Below are 16,972 nucleotides of genomic sequence, written 5' to 3' on the forward strand. Positions count from 1 at the left end.
TTGAGTGTGAGTTTGGCTGACCTCAACTTCTCCAACACTTTCCTCAGTCTTATTGCATGCTCGTCAATACCGGAACTAAATATGATGACATCATCGAGATAAACGAGGGCCTGGGTCGGTTTTAATCCTCGTAAAACACCATCCATCATACTCTGAAACGTCGCGGGGGCGTTTCTTAGGCCGAATGGCATCCTCTTATACTCATAATGGCCACTGTCGACGTTAAATCCTGTCTTAGCTGACGAATCTGAGTGTATCTGAATTTGGTGGTAGCCAGCTGTCAGATCAAAAGTTGTGAAGTAATTGCAGCCCCCTAGGTAAATCCAGGGTCTCCACGACATTGGGTATCGGGTAGAAAACTGGCGTGGTGATGGCATTTAGGGCCCGAAAATTAATACAAAATCTAAATTTTTGCTCTCCATTCCGCGATTTTTTCGGCTCGATCACCACAGGGGACGCCCACGGGCTCTCACTTGGAACGATTATCCCTGCGTCGAGTTGATCCCGCACTAATGTTTCGATAATGGCCTTCTGACGGAAGGGACTTCTATAAGGTTTTCTATAAATTGGGGGGTGAATTCCCGTCGGTATGTGGTGGGTGGTTATATCAGAAGGTGGTGGCATTCCGTTTTCCGAAAATAAATCTCGGAACTCTTCGAGCACAGGTAATAGGGCATTCCTCTCGGACTCTTTCAAGTGTCTCAGCTTTTCGGAGAAATCTAACTCATCAACCACCCGTCTCGCAACTCTCACCTTCCCCTCCATTTCTCCGCTTTTGTTTTTTCCCGCACGTATGTCGACCTGTGCAATAGGCCGTATCGGAAAAATCGATTTTTTTTCAAATCCATCTGGCCATTTGAAAAAAAGTTGTGGGATCGATCAAAAATAAAGCCTGAAAAATTGAGACCTCTAGGTGAACCCCCGACCCTCGCTCAAATGAGAGTTTGGGTTGGAGGGTCCAATTTCGAAAAATATAATTTTTTTATGGTCATTCCTTATAGATTTTGCCGAGTTACTGTCCTTTAGGACGAAAATGTCGTGGAGTTTGACGTATCTGCCACCGTTTAGCCACAAATGCTTTATTTGAGTCCGCGTCCGCGAATAAAATATTCCAACGTCCACGCAGGGTCGCGGATGCAAGAGCGGCAGGCCAATCCCATCCCCTACCCGCTCGCTTCTCCCCCTCCCAAGCCTCGAGTACAGCAAAATTCATCCTGCGTGTGCCGCTAGGAGGGAGTTCATCCTTGATAATATAAATCGGAAGGTGGTGGAAGGTAAAATATGATGAGTAGTGGGACGACTTGTTTCTTATTTGGCGCCTTGTCGGCGTTAAACAATTCGATGTTACGAACTTTTAAAGAAGTGATGAAATATTTATACATGCCCCAGCCCAAATGCACCAAAATTCACACCCATTGCGTCTTTCTTCGTAAGTCTTAACTAATACTTGATGTTTCAGCATCTTCTGTGGAGGAACAAGCACGAAAGAATTACTCTATTATCTGCTTTCCTGTCTGTATTTCTTATGTCAGTGTCATTCCTCATCTTTCGCTGCCGTCAACAAAGTTTTGGCGAAATCTTTCACGAATCTCTCGTCCGGATGTATAATAAAAGGAATATTTAACTTCAAATTTGAACGTTCACTAATAGATTTTTGGATTTCCACAAAGCTAAGATCAGATATAACCGGATGTCTCTCTCCAATACATACTCATCGCCTAGTCCTTTACGTTGATATTCAGATCCAGCATTTAAAATAATCTCAGATTGGTCGCCAAACACATCCCTCCAAAACGCAAATTGGGTCACTATATTGCCCTCCCAATGTTTATGTAGAAAATCTTAGTCGAAAAATGCCGACTCAGTGCAATTAGCAAATAGACCATTTCAAAGATAAAATATGATTTTATGCTTTCCCGGCGAATGATGTGGATAAACTCTTCTCGGGATTCAAAAATAATTATCCCCGATGACGAGCCCCTAGTCGGAGCTTGGAACTTTGCCCATAGTGGAAAAATCAACACTGTGGGAATCCCGAGAAGAGTTTACCCACACATCAAGGGATGTTGGAAAAATGCTTGTAGCAGAGGGATGATACCTCCTTTTTGGGCGGTATTCACTTAGTACCATCGCATTCAAATACTTTTTAATTTTTTGTATCTAGTTTTCACTCGGAGAATCGCATATTTTATAACTATTGCTAATACTGCGACGGGGGAGGCAAACCCCATATGGTTGGACCCTGTTTCTTCAACTAACACCACACATTCCCCTTTAAACTTGGATTAATAAGTCCTCATACCTTTTTTCATCAGACAAAAGTATTTGTCAAAATTACACATTTATTTCATCAAAATAGAGCCCTTTGATACCTCTCTTTTCGTATTCACAGTAATTAGTATCATTTCTGTCTACGTAAGTAATTCTGGTACACTGGCTTTGATGTATCTAACGAGGTTATGACTTTTGCGTCAGCTAAAGTTACGGGAATGATCATTGCTGTTGCTTGGTTCTGGCATATACCTCTATAACAGTAAGCTGACGCATTTTCCCCGAAAAAGTTCCAATGTGAGTTTATAGCCCTTAATATTTATTTTATGATGAAAGGAGAGATACAAATAGGCTGATTTCTTGTCATTTTAATTTTCTTCGGATGAATTGATTAAGAAAATTTTTGATACTATTTTTCCATACAAGAATTGACGATGTTGACTCAATGCTCTCCTATGATTCCCTTTTTTCCTCAGTTGTCGAGTTCCTTTCGAATTCAATCCAGCAGCCATCGACTTTCGTTTCGCCGGCTTGTCTCTCAAAATGCTTGTTCATTGGGGGGAACCTTATGCTACTTCTTTCACACACACACAAAAATATCGCATAATTTAAAATGTTCCTTTAAAAGTGTTTGAGTTTTGTACTTCAATAAAACCCTACTTTTGGCATATTCCCATTTTCCGTAAGTTTTAAGTTCCTGTGGTACCGCTAAATCCATTTAGTCACACATTATGGAAGAGAAGCGAGTCACTATAGGTCGCACGCCTTTATAGCCACTCAAGAGGCCTTTCCACAGATCGCAAGCTCCTTTCCTGCGTTTTCGGATCTATAAATATTTCATCACTTCTCTAAAAGTTCGTAACATCGATTTGTTTAACGCCGACGAGGCGCCAAATAAGAAACAAGTCGTCTCACTACTCATCATATTTTACCTTCCACCATCTTCCGAGTTATATTATCAAGGATGAACTCCCTCCTAGCAGCACACGCAGGATGAATTTTCCTGTGCTCGAGGCGTGGGAGGGGGAGAAGCTAGCGGGGAGGGGACGGGATTGGCCTGCCGCTCTTATATCCGCGACCCTGCGTGGTCGTTGGAATATTTTATTCCCAGACGCGGACTCAAATAAGGCATTTGTGGCTAAACGGTGGCAGATAGGTCAAAATGCACGAAGGGCAGTAACTCGGCAAAATCTATAGAGAATGACCATAAAATAATGTATTTTTCGAAATTGGACCCTCCCTCCCAAACTCTCATTTGAGCGAGGGTCAGGGGTTCTCCTAGAGGTCTCAAAATTTTCAGGCCTTATTTTTCATCGGTCCACAACTTTTTTTCAATGGGCCAGATGGATTTGAAAAAATCGATTTTTCCGATTCGCCCTTCTGTGCAACGCTAGCCAGCACCGTTCCCTTATTAAGCGTTAATTCTCCGTTGTTGAAATTGGCCACCTGAAGCATTATTCATTCATCTTCGCTTTCGCGGCACACTGCCCTCGCCACATAGCACCCTTCAATACATTCCAACTCCGGTTCGGATATGACTTCGCTGCCAACCCACCCCCGCCCTCCTTGCAATGCCACATCAAGTATTCTTTCACTACGCGGGGGTAAAATTTCGGATCTCGCGAGTCGCGCAATAACATTTCTTTCCTATACTTTTGCTTCTTCATCGACCTTTTTCGACATCTCACTTTCACCAGCGTTGGCAATGCGGCCGCCTCGCGAGGCCCAAACCTGGCCGTTTATCGTAATGCGCCTTCTGCTAGCATCTATAACACCCTTATATTTCTGCAAAAAGTCTAGTCCCATAATCCCGTCAAAACCACCTAAATTGTCCACGAACTGCATCACATGGTCATACCGCTCCTCTCCCACAGAAATGCATTTAAGTTTTTCTCCGTGGACCCACATCACGTCTCCCGTAATTCCCTTAACTCTGTAAGGAGAACTATTCCCGGCCCCCAACCCACACGCGGCACTCGTCACCAATGATACTTGAGCTCCTGAGTCAATCAGCACCCGACACGGGCGTTCTTCAATATAAACTTCCTCCACTAAATCGTGTGCCCTTCCCCCCATATCCACCCTCGGAAGAAGGACACTTACCAGGGGCCGCGGTTGGCGGCGACGTCGGCCCCAGTAGCGTTTAAATTCCCGTTGCCCTCCCCTCGGCGGCGGTACCGACATTCCCGCGCGACGTGGCCCTCTCTCTCGCACGAATGACAGCGTCTCCTTGTCTTGCACTCCCTCGCGAAGAGGCCGTCTTCCCCGCAATTGAAACACGCCATCTCCCTCGGTGCGCGGAAGATGTGTCTGGTCGGTTGTGGCCGCTCCTTGAAGCACCCCTCCACCTCCTGGATTCGTATCGCCGCTTGGACCGCTTCGTCGAAAATTTTCGGCGCCGTCAGGTGGCACTGCCTCCCCAACTCACCCGGAAGGCCGCAGAGAAACGTATCGAGAGCACGTTGGTCTGCCTCGAAACGTGTTGCAGCGACGTGCTCGGCCGCTCCGTCTATTTCGTACACTTGTGAATTAATTTTTTGGATGGGGTCCACGAAGGTCTCGATATCTTCGCCGGGTGACGTGCGAATGTTGATGAGCTATTCCCAGTAAAACCTTGCGCTTCTTTTGCAGCGGTATCGCTGGAGGATTAGCTCTTTCAGTTCTTCGTTGTTGGCTGCATGTATACATTCCTCCCTGCTACGGAAGTACTCGGCGGCTTCCCCGCTTAGCCGCAGCACGGCGACGTGTAGCTTCTCTGAATCGGACAACCCTCCCAACTCGGCCGCCCTTTCCAACTTATCAAAGAAGAGAGTCACTGACTCCTCCGGTTTCCCAGAGAACCCGTCTATGGATCCAAGTACACCAAAATTTCTCGTCGGTCCTCTATCTGCGGCGGGTGCACCGTTGTCAGCCTGGAGCTTCTCGTTCTCCTCACTCAGCTCCCGAAGTTTGTTGTGCATTTGTTCCAAGGCCTGATGCAGGTCCATCTCCTTCTCTCCAATGCTCACTCTTCCGGTAATCCTGGAACTCGATCAACTTCCCCAAATGTGCCAAATCCCACTTCCAGACACCAGTTGTTAGTCCTCTCGGACTCGATCGGACAAATTTGGCAGGGATTTGGGAAAGGAAAGTCCAGAGATGTTGAAAAAGTAATGTTTATTAAATATTACATTGCACTTAGCATAGCGACCGCCCACCCGAGTCCAGCTCTGCTCCTCCTTCACCTAGCTTTTATCCCCAGTCTGCCGTTTCTCGTAATTCGGCAAACGGTGTTGCATTCACATTCCTCCGGGAAAGGTGGATGGTACAAAGGGTGGGGAGGAGGCGTCTCTGCGAGGGAGGGGGAGCCGTTGCTGCAATTCGGCGATCGGTCTTCGTTGCAAATTCCTCCAGCGTGAGGAAAGGAAAAAGGTAGATGGGACAAAAAGGGTGGGAGGTGACGAGTCATGAATGCTGACATAGGTTGTTAGAGTACTGAAAATTAATTTTAAAGAGCAAACAATATACAATAAAGACTTAAACAATTACTTACGGAATTTTAAAAACAAACTAAGAACATTATTATGGACTAAGAACAATAACATACCTTTTATGTAGTTGTTTAGATAGATTCTTCGCTAATTTAAGTCATTTTTTATTTTTTTTATGTTTAAGTTCAAAGTTTCTTCTATATCTGTTAAGATAATATTTTTTTTTTATGTCTGCAGCGGATATAATCGTTTTAACATGCATTATTTTTGATCTTCGTTGTATCATCGCGTCAGCGAATTAGTTTCTATTTTGAAAACAAAATTGTGTAGGTTAAAAGCAAGACATGAGATATTCTTTGAAAAAGTCATTTAGCAGTACATCAAGCGTGGTGTCTTCGGGACGTGGTGATGGGTTTTTTCGTTTACCTACAAGTATTTGTCTTCTTTTAATGCGAGTCTTCGTGTTTACTTTCCCTTGATAGCAATAGTCTTCCAAAAATACAGGCAAACTGTAAGAGGCACGTTGCTCGGATATAGAAATGGGCAGAATTTAATTGTTACCCTGAATCACTACACGAATTGTTTCTTTGAAGTGATTATTTTTGAGGAGTTAGGTAATTCCATGAGACAAGTTCCCTTTCTGGGAAAATGGTGGAAAAAAACTAATGTTTGATCAACAGCACTGAGGATTTAGAAGTGTTCCATTATTGAAAGTTTTTCTCTCAGCTGCCCTAAAATCGGAATTCAACGAGATTTGAGTTTTTAGTTCATATGTGTTGTGGTGTAAATTAAATCATTCTAATGCTACAAATGATGAAAAGAATGTGCGTTTATTTGCATATTTCCTCATGCTTTATGACCCGGAAGGTTGTTAATCAACTTTATTGAGTTCACTCTGACTTTAAAGACAGAAATAATGCCATGTTATTAGGAAAACTTTTATGCATTTCTTCAATTTTTATGTGAATTCATTTTATTACCTTCACTTCAAGTAATCTTTATTCATTTTGATAAAAAGTTCTTATCTTATATGCATGACTTTGCAAGAGTAATATAGAACTGCGATAAGACCTTTGAATCATAAAATTACTCTTGAAATATTTCAAATTTTTAGATACAACTATTTTTTTATTTTAAGTAATCATTGATACATTATTTATAAAATTAATTATTACCGTCTTGTTTAAGTAACCTTTTGGACGTAAAATTAGACTTAAATAGCCTTAAAGTAGTACTTTTCGATCGATACTCTGCTCCTTTTACTTTTACACTAAAAAATAAGCTTCGAAGCGATTTTTTCGTAGTTACTTTCATATCGATTAGATCTCGATGTAAATCCGTTGCCAAAATATATCCAGAATGAAGGTATTGAAGATTACTAGCAGTACTATTTGAGAAGTAAGAAGAAGAAGTACTATTTTACCCCTACCGACGATTTGGAGAGTAAATGATAGTTGCCCACACTCGAAATAATTATGAAAATGGCAGCCTAGTGATATGGGGCTTATCTACATGTAATGTTATAAACTGCTTGCGAAGGCTTGGGCAATATGTGAGGATGTCTTGGTATTCTAACTGTTAATAAGCTAATTAGTCAGGTACGAAATAATTCCCTTTTCGCGTCGTAACCTAGAAATCGATCGTCAAGATTACTCTCCAGCAATATTTTCGTCATATCTTATCAATCATTTTTTCCATTTAACAAAAATACTAAAAGTTTTCATCATAAATTAATGTGAAAATAAATGTTCTCAAAAAATTAATTTGATTTACTTCGGCATGTTGAACCGATGAATTAAACTATGGGAGTTGATATGTCTTCTTCCATGGTAATTAAAAGCTCATTTCATGTAATAAAATCAGCATGATTTTTCATAGCCACCATTCTAAGTGCTAGTGTCGAAATAAAATAGTAATAGCTCACATAGGTTGTCGACAATAATTCTTCTTGTATTGGAAATTCACTTTCAAAGTATTGGAAATATAACTTGATTGTGGTAGAAATAGTCCGTTGGACAGATGTGTATTTCATGGATATTTTATGTTTGCTAGAGGAAAGAAACTGTCTTTGTAGCTACATCCAATTTACAAACAAGTCCGTCTCTCTAAGGTAATCGCTTTCCAATACCGTGACAATTAATCTCCACTAATCTAAAATAGAAATATTATTATTTTATTCGTGAAGTCTTTTCGGGATTTCCCCCAGCTTAATTCATGACATACCACTTGTGTTTCGACAGACGACTCGTCCATCGCCATTAAGGTTAATAAGGTTAATAAGTTTGTGAGAACAAAAACCGTTGAGATTTGACAAGACTTTACACAAATAATTCACGTGGATAGAATTCCATCTTTTCCTTTTTCAGAACAATTTTTTCACCTGAGGCTTTACCTTAATTACTCTACCTAAATTTGGCTTATCGCTTTCACTAGTTCATTTTTTTATTTGAACGCCTGCGAGAGGTTTTGGCTGGACTGATTAATAAAAACCCAATACTTAACGTTTTATTAAGTATGATTGCATTATTCGGCGTTATCCTCAAAGTGATTCATTGATTTATCCCTGGGAAGTTCAATTTTCTTTCCCTTTTTGCCCAAATCCAAACTTTTTGGATAATTCGGGAACACACGTTACATGAAAGTTCTTAAGTGGGTTTACCTTTTCGTAAAAAATTGTTGGAACTGTGAAATGGTTTATGGACTGATTTTTAAAGTACATTTAAAAGTGTAGAGCGAAGACTTACAGCGGTACCGATTTTAGCGGGTGATTGGACCTTCGGTGGATATCCCTTTAATGATCGCAAAGGGGACTCTTCTCTCCCACACAAGCCTCGCTTGGAGAGTTTTGGTTGGATATGGTCTCTCTCTTCCCCTCTTATTTTCTTTTTTTTATTATCCTGTTTTCTTTTCGTTCAACTCTCGATTTCTAAGATTTTTCGTTGAGATCGGAGCGTGGCGGTTGCACTGACCACGTTTGGCCGCCGCCGAAATACGCGGATTTGGCGGAAAAACCACTACTCTTCCTTCTTACTTGACTAACGTGGAAACTCTCGCGACCCAAGTGAAGGCCAAGGTCACCAGATAAGCAAGTCGGAGGGATGACGCTTCCCAGTATGTCTGGAAATATGGCGTTGCTTACTGAATAAGGCGTTGTGTGAATGAACGATGAATGAGGATTTCGGCATGTAAATATGCAAGACCACGTGAATCATCGTCACAAATCAAGAATCCGTAGATCGGTTTGACGCAGCTCGCCGTTCCGCTCTCCTAACCACCAGACTTCTCATAGCGACGTATTTGGGTCCATCTCCAAGAAACGTACATTTTTTGCAGGCAAAGTTAAAAAAAAATTGTTTATTGTTTATCAAAATTGTGTTATTACGTTTAGTGAATCTTACAATCTGACGACATAAGTACCAGAGATCGTCAGTAATATTTACACTTTTTTCATTTCATCTTTTGTGCTGTCTACGGACATGATATATATGTCCACGGACATAGTAGAAGAGGAATATTGCATTTACACACGGGAATTTTTTCTAATTTGTCATTGGACATTCTGTAAGTAGTCATAGTGTAGGTATCATCATGTCCAATACCATCTGTCATGTCCATCGACAGCAGATTTCAATAACATGACGTCCACGGACATGACATCCACGTTCATGACGATTTCCTCAAAATTCAGTTTTAGATAGTTAATATAAGATAGGGCACTGTCCATACCACCTTGAACTTGCATTTTATAGCTGCAAAAGATTAGTCATTTGTAAATAGAAGAGAGAAGGCTTTTAAGTTCATTTGGGTAGGTCATGAAACGAATGAGGAAATATTCAGAATTGCTGAAGAAAGGAGAAGGATATCAATCTTGTTGGTTGCTTTCGTGAAATGGTAGGTAACATTTTTCTACTTGACGTTTTACTCCTCCTACTGGGACCGATTTCTCTTGAAGTGTTGAAACGTCGAGTAGAAAAATGTTTCCTACGCAGCATTTGACGAAAGCAACCAGCAAGATTGATAAAAGATGCTGCGAAAATCTTCAAACAAAAAAGGAGAAGCATAGCCTGAGACAAAGAAATCAAATATGATAGAACATACCCTCAGACATCATAATCTACTGGCAAGAGTAACAAAAGGATGTTAGAAGGATGAAACACCAGAGGAAGACCACCACTTGCATACACCGTTTACGTCATGAGAGACATGAACACAGCATCATATTGCCATCTGGAGACGATAGCGGAAAATAGGAATAATGGCAAGTTACTAAAAAAAACAGCCATTTGGCTGCTAACGAAAGAAGAAGGAACGGTATATTTCAATAAATAGTCGAATTGTCATTTGTTGTTAACTTTATTACGCTCAATAACAATTTTCATTCAGATCATTTTTAAGGAACATTCAATAGATTCGTGCGTTTACAGGCCCAGTTTTCTGTTAAGATCTTATTTTCAAAATCATTCGGTGATGTCACTTTTCTAAAATAAATGGTGGACTTATATTTTCAAGTAACTGGTCGATTTTTATTTCGTCTCAGCGTGAATTATCCCCCCAAGGGCCTAAAACCCTATATTGGGTATTTCACATGTACCCGTTTAGTGTTGAAAATTTATTTCGAGGCCTAACGACTTCTGGGAGAATCTAGGCAACCTTTGATCACAAACACTTTCTCACATACAGGAGAGATTTCAACTCCCGTCTGCTTCTCTCGCCTGGAGACTTCAACGCCCGTTGGCCACTTAGTTCTTGATATTTTTGTACTCGGCGTCGTACTTCTTTCTGTACTCGCCGGTGGGGTCCCACTTGGCCTCCAGCTGGGACCACATGTCGGGTTTATTCTCGATCAGGTGTCGGATGACCTTATGAGCCTTCTCCTTCTGCTTCTCCGTACACTTGGAGCACTCGGTCTGAAGGGCGTCTGGGATGCTCTCTGCAAATTGAAGGGACACTACTATGAGTATGATGAAATTTTGAACTCAGTAATTTAAGAGTTCATCAGTTTAAATGCTCACTATCTCGTTGTAAACCATCGAGATTTCCCATTTCCCTACTTAACATGTCGATAGTGCACTTAAATTGCATTTGTACATCGACAATTTTGGCGTTAAAATTGAGAAAAATAGGCGTAAGACTAACTTTTTTCCCAATTTTCAATCGCTCAGTATTAATTCTAAGACAGCACACAATAGTTGCAAATTTGTTGATTTATCCTCGAGTGTTTAAATTATACATTTATTCATTTATGAATAAAAAGGAAATTCTATGAAAGTTCCCGCGATTATTTCGATGACTTTGACTAGCATTTGCTCGGTTTTTATTGAAAATACTCCAAGTATGCTTTTCAATACTCTATGTCATTGTTGTAAATGCATTGTTGCACAGAGTTTTTATATACCTGATGGATCGCAAGATGTTTTTATCAAAAAATACAACACCTATCCCTGCTCTTAATTTTGGAGCGTTTGCTTTCCAACGAGGCAATGAGAACCGTTACATGTAAGCCGCATTGAATATAGGATATGGTGATAATGGGCAAGTGAAATAGTGGACAAATTTGAGGAGGTATATTACAAAGTGTGGAAGATAAAAAATTTCCTATCCCATTTTTCCCACACTTTCAGTAGTTTCAAGTAATTCTTTATAACTGTAAGATATATCCCTAAAGGCTATGCCGTATGGATGAAGTCTAGAATTTAATGTCAATTCCGTATCCAATTTTACCACGATTTTACTAGATATCCTTGCAAATCTGTAAAATTTAAACAAACCCATGCCTTTTCAAATGATCGGACCCCAATTTAGGTACGGAAACCTTTCACCTGAGAGTGTGTCTTACTATGTTCGGTTGGATTTTAGATTTAGACTAGTGTGTACTGTCATCGGTGCACGGCAGACATGATTTTTCTTCCTTTATTATAGTTCTCACTTTTCACACAATGATGACCATAGAACATGTACAGCAGAAAATATTGAAGGGAATATAATTACTGTACAATTAGAATTCAAGGACAAATTTTTCCTGCCTTTAGTTGAAGGAATGCAGGATATTTTACCCGAGTCATACGTGTGGACTGAAAATAGGAACAAATACCTATTGATTTCAAGTCTGAACTATTATGTTGAATAATTTTTATAATTAATGCAATTGCTGATTAAAAATTTATCTGTCCTTTGAATGAGGGTTTGCATTTTCATGAAAACGCGGTGTGATTCCGAATATATCCGTTGCGGTTTATTGGTTGTACATTTGGGTATTACCATGTTTTACATTGATTAATGGAGATCATTTTTCATCTTTCGTGAATATATATGGTAACTTGAGTTATACAGATTGCCAGTTTGTGACGAAACTCTACATAATATAATTTCTGAGGAATTGAGTATGTTTAAGTGAATAATATTGCGCTGCCGAGTAATACAGTTTGACTAGGTTCCTCAGCTATAGTGGCATCTTTAAGAATACACTTTCGCGCGGCTGTGGACCACTGCGTTGGATTGCAAGCGTGTTTTAAGTGACCCAAATCCGCAGAATGGATGGCTGCAGATTGATCAAGCGTAATTCGAGCATCTGAATCTCCATTTGACACCTATATTGTGAAATTTCTTCTGCCCCCTGTATTAAGGTGATATTCGCAACGAGCTATATTTTACAGAAAATGCTTTTTTTAGAAATGTTAATTCTGCGCCAAAGATAATACCTTTAGCGTGTGGAACATAACTTTTAATCCTCCTTGCGAAAAGGTGCATATTTGCATTATGATACGCGTAAATGCGTCTTGCTTTAATATTCTCGTTACATAAGAAGCAATTGGGCCTTTTAAGTTTTAATGAAGACTGCCTGTGGAAGGCGAGGATAATTTAATTTTGTGATGACTTGTATTTTTTGCTTTTTTTAATTATGTCATGAAAAGGACGTTTAATGAACAGCTACATCACCTGAAATACTACGCAATAATCAGTAAATGTTTAGTCAAAATTTACATTTGCAAACCGTTGGAGATATTGTCACTTTTTTAGTTTACAAAAAGTATCCCTCTTTTAAATTTGAAATTTTAATTTCTATCCGCTTTCTAATTTTCTTACACGGTAAATTATTGTGGTGGAATGTCTTCAGAGTTAAAAATTCCCGTTTTTAGTAGCTTTCTGGATATTGAGCTTAATCGGGATAAACCATCGTTTTTCTAAGGATTTTTATGGAATTAAATATTTTGTAATATTTCTTTGTATGTCATTATCTCACCGGTATTCTCATACTCCCCCAATCTTTGATGGCATGCGTATGGCATATCACGTCATTTTTCTCTCATCTCTTTAGAAAGATTGAAAGGAAGACATTGGGAGTCCCCTGGCCAGAGAAATCTCAGTCACAACGTGAAAAGGGCACACAGAAATTATTTTCACATTCTAGTTGTTATCTACAGTTTTTCCGCATAGACAAGCGTTACCATAAAAAACTGAAGACATTTTTAGATTTTTTAAATGAACAAATAATATTATTTCAGTCTTTTCTCAGTATTCCCTAAAGTGCAATGAGGAGAGTATTTTCATTGAACATTCGTGAAAATCGCATTTATTCGATTTCCCGAAAGAATCTCAGGTTATTCAGGCGTCCTTACCAGCGCATTTATTTATATTTTTTCATTACCCCGAAAAAAGAGCAATAACGGACTTTACAGCGGAGAATCTTGCAAATAACATTGTAGGAAGACCAAAGCACCTATGATTTTATGATTAATCTTGGGCGTACGCCATTAGAGAAATTAAAGTTACTCACTTTTCAGCTCAGATCCTTCAGGGGTGCAGGGTCTTTTGTCCATCAGACAGTCAAAGTAGTTCTTGACCAGACGGTCGCTCCTCAGGATCTCGTCCACGTTGACGTTGTCGTACTTGGTGGTGTATTTGGTGTCGCGGTAAATACGTCCGGCGTAGGCCACGACCACCAGGCACGACAGAAGCAGAAAGGCGGTGGCGTTCTTCATGTTGTCTTGTCAGTCCTCGAACTGAGTGGTGAGTGCCGACCGATGAGATCAGCAGCACTTTTATATCTGATCGCGGTTCTTACGCTGGTAGCCGTCCAATCTGAGTCTTTTCCTTGTTCTCACAAATAATCCCTCTTCCCCCCACCCTCCCCTGCCCTCAAGTTGTTTCCACGGTAATCCTTCCCCTCTTCCCCCTGTGGTATCAGGAGTTGGATTCACCCAACACACAACCGATCCTCATGATCACGTTTCTTTTGCTCCCCTCCCCAATCCTCCCTTCGTCTTCGCTTACGTACTTCGAAGCGGACTTTTCCACATCCACTCTCCGTCACCATGATGAATATCGCGTTTTCTTTGTTGCTCATTCCAAGTAAATAGTTTTTCCATAAATGTTATGTTCCAATTATACAGGGTGTTTCAGGAGGAATCTGCATTACTTCAGGAGAAGACAGGGGAGACAATTTTACACATTTTGTGTCTGGTAAATTTGGGGTTGCAACTGAGCAATGACAATGCAAACAATTTTTTTTAAATTTACTTTGAGTCGTCATGAAAACTTTTTTTTGGGTTTCCATCCTTTTTGGCATTGAATTTAATACTATAGATTCTTAGAGACAAACATATTCAATGTTGGACGAAAATATGCGATTATATTTGTATAAAATAATTACTCTTTGAGCTTAATTAAATGAGAAGGAGATATGAGTGAGTATCAACAATATGATTGCGCATTCGTATCAATTTTGAGATTAATTATTTCAGACATTTTTTTCGCACATTTTCATATTTTTCAAATTATTAAATATAATGTCGAAAACACTAGATACCCAAGAAAAACAGTTTTCATGATAACTGAAAATGGCATCGAAAAAAATGTTTTCGTTTCTATAGTTCATTGACTAAAAAGTTGAGACCCCATGTAATTGCACAAAAAATGCTTAAAATTGCCTCCTCTTTCACCTCCTGAAATATTGCAGACTCCTTCTGAAACAACCTGTGTATTTATATTTCTTAATTAATTCCATTTTTTATAATACTGAGGCTGTTATACAACGCATTTATAGACATATTAATACTCGGGTGAGCTGTCAAAAATTGATAAGTGAACTCGTCCATGTGTGACATATAAAATCTTTGTGCATTATTATTCTACAAAAAAATTAGTGATATCAAATTGAATAACAATATAAATCGACGAAAGATTTTGACATCTTCTTTTAAATTTTGAATGATCTTTATTGTTCCAATCCTTTTTTATCTTTTGCGTTAAATAAACGTTATATTCCCAGAGAGGTCATGTATACATCTGTAAATATTCATCAAGTTATGTTTGCAATGGATCATGATGTTATATGCTTGCAAGGCATTTATTTTCAATATCTGAGGTATTTTCTCTATTATTTAAGGTCAACTAATTATCTTTGAAGTTAACATATTAGTATTGGCGAGTTATTTGCGGCGAGGTAAATAATAATTTTCCCTTTATATAGAAGACTTAATTTTATTCCCTGTAGGGCTCTTGCCGTCTCTCTCACCCATCCGATTGGATTTATTATAGCCATCCTCTGCTTTTTTTTCTTCCGGCGCGCGAATATCCGCTCCAGCAAAACCAGTCGCGTCGGGAACGGGTCGGCCCCCCTCACCCTGGTACGTCACTGCCTCTGTCTTTCGACTCACGTCCAATTCCCCGAAACACTCTCGGCTTCTATTCGAACATTTATTTAGCGAGCATGCCTAATCCAAGGCGGCTGCCTTCTTGAAAAAATCTAGTTAACTGAGGGGTGAAAAATTAAACCTGGTAACTATTAGCTACCAAAAGAAACCCAGGGATTCGATTGCATTGACGGTAAATATTCTAGTGCTACGAAGAAAATCCGAAGGTTAAAGCATGAAGAAATGTAAATTTTCCGTATTGAAGTAAATACTTGTAATAATTGTTGGAAATTGCCATTATTCACTTCTGTCTCTTAAAAATTCTGACATCGTTTATTATCACCTTGAAATTATCCTAAACGCCCAGCATATTCTGCTAAATCTAATATACGAAGATCTCGTGGTAAATGTGGTGAAGGCGGATTAATGAATTCTGCACATGCGACTGAGATGTGATGTGGCAAAATCCGATATCACGTGTTCAGTCCGAAAAGCTTCTTCCGACGATAGCGTGTGGTTTATTTCTATTCAAATATTTATTTCCGTTGAATTTACTTTCTCGGAAAAAATATCTCTTTCTTCGCATTTGATTAGTCTTTATCGTCTTTATGGTCAATTATATTTGTCGTGTTTATAATAATAATAATAATAATACAATTTATTATGTTCACACTGTAAACTTTCTATTGGAACATTGTTTGTAAACAATTTACAGGTCAACATGTCTTAGATTTTTGATACTTTGAAATGGGTAATTAAGGAAAATATGCAAAAACAATTATAAACATTCACACGTTATTATACAACGTTATAATGGTCAATTACGTTCGTTTGGGTGGGAATAAATATATTCTTTCTTGCTGTTAATTCTTGCGGTTACAATTCTTGTAATATCCTTTTTTTATCATTATTTTTCTTCTAAACCATCTATTTTCTATCCTTCTATATCCGTCTTTCTGTGGAAATCCCGGCACTCTCTGGGTGTAGTATCATTAGATGCTTGTGATCAGAGGTAGGAGGTACATAGATCCATAGAGCGTTTAGTATTACGTTGTTTCTTTGATGCTGTGGATAGCCCCACATTTGCCGGAGCTAAATAGGAAGAGTGGTCGCGGACCCGCTTCAGTTGGGGTTAAACCGAGTAATAATATCGCGGAGGCCGCGTGTTGCGTCACGACGTGAAGAATGGGATAGTGCTTGCTTCTTGTCTCCCCCTTGATTTAGTGCTACCACTACACCATGCATAGCTTGTATTGCACCCGATTTCCAAGAATCTATACTCGTAATGATATGCGTATACTTTCCTTCACCGCTTTGTCTCACGTGGGGTGAGGGTTGAAGGTGAACGATTAGATTATTTTCCAAGGGATACTAGGAATGAAAAGAGAAAAAAGTTCCTTTGGAATTTTCTGTATTGATATCGCTCGGAAGTAAATAACTTATAATGAATCTATTTAATCCATGTTTCATATTTAAGACAGCGCAGTTGGAATAATACGAAAGATGTATTATTGATCATTCTAAGTAAATCGGCCTTTAGTGAAAAGTAAAATTATGCGAATCCTCCTATAGCTCCTAAAATTAATTTTTTTTTACTTT

General features: G+C 39.4%; 1 protein-coding gene across 1 annotated transcript; it reads right to left on the reverse strand.

Annotated features, from left to right (window-relative positions):
• Positions 1-10,075: 10,075 nt before the first annotated feature.
• On the reverse strand, positions 10,076-13,756 carry LOC124165342 (ejaculatory bulb-specific protein 3-like). The gene is made up of 2 exons (XM_046542700.1): positions 13,516-13,756; positions 10,076-10,671 (listed from the first exon to the last, which is right to left on the reverse strand). Exons 1-2 carry the CDS (start codon positions 13,718-13,720, stop codon positions 10,481-10,483), a joined length of 396 nt encoding a protein of 131 aa, XP_046398656.1. The 5' UTR covers positions 13,721-13,756; the 3' UTR covers positions 10,076-10,480.
• Between the last annotated feature and the right edge of the window lie 3,216 nt (positions 13,757-16,972).

This window comes from Ischnura elegans, chromosome 9 (genome assembly GCF_921293095.1).
Source record: "Ischnura elegans chromosome 9, ioIscEleg1.1, whole genome shotgun sequence".
Lineage (NCBI taxonomy): Eukaryota > Metazoa > Arthropoda > Insecta > Odonata > Coenagrionidae > Ischnura > Ischnura elegans.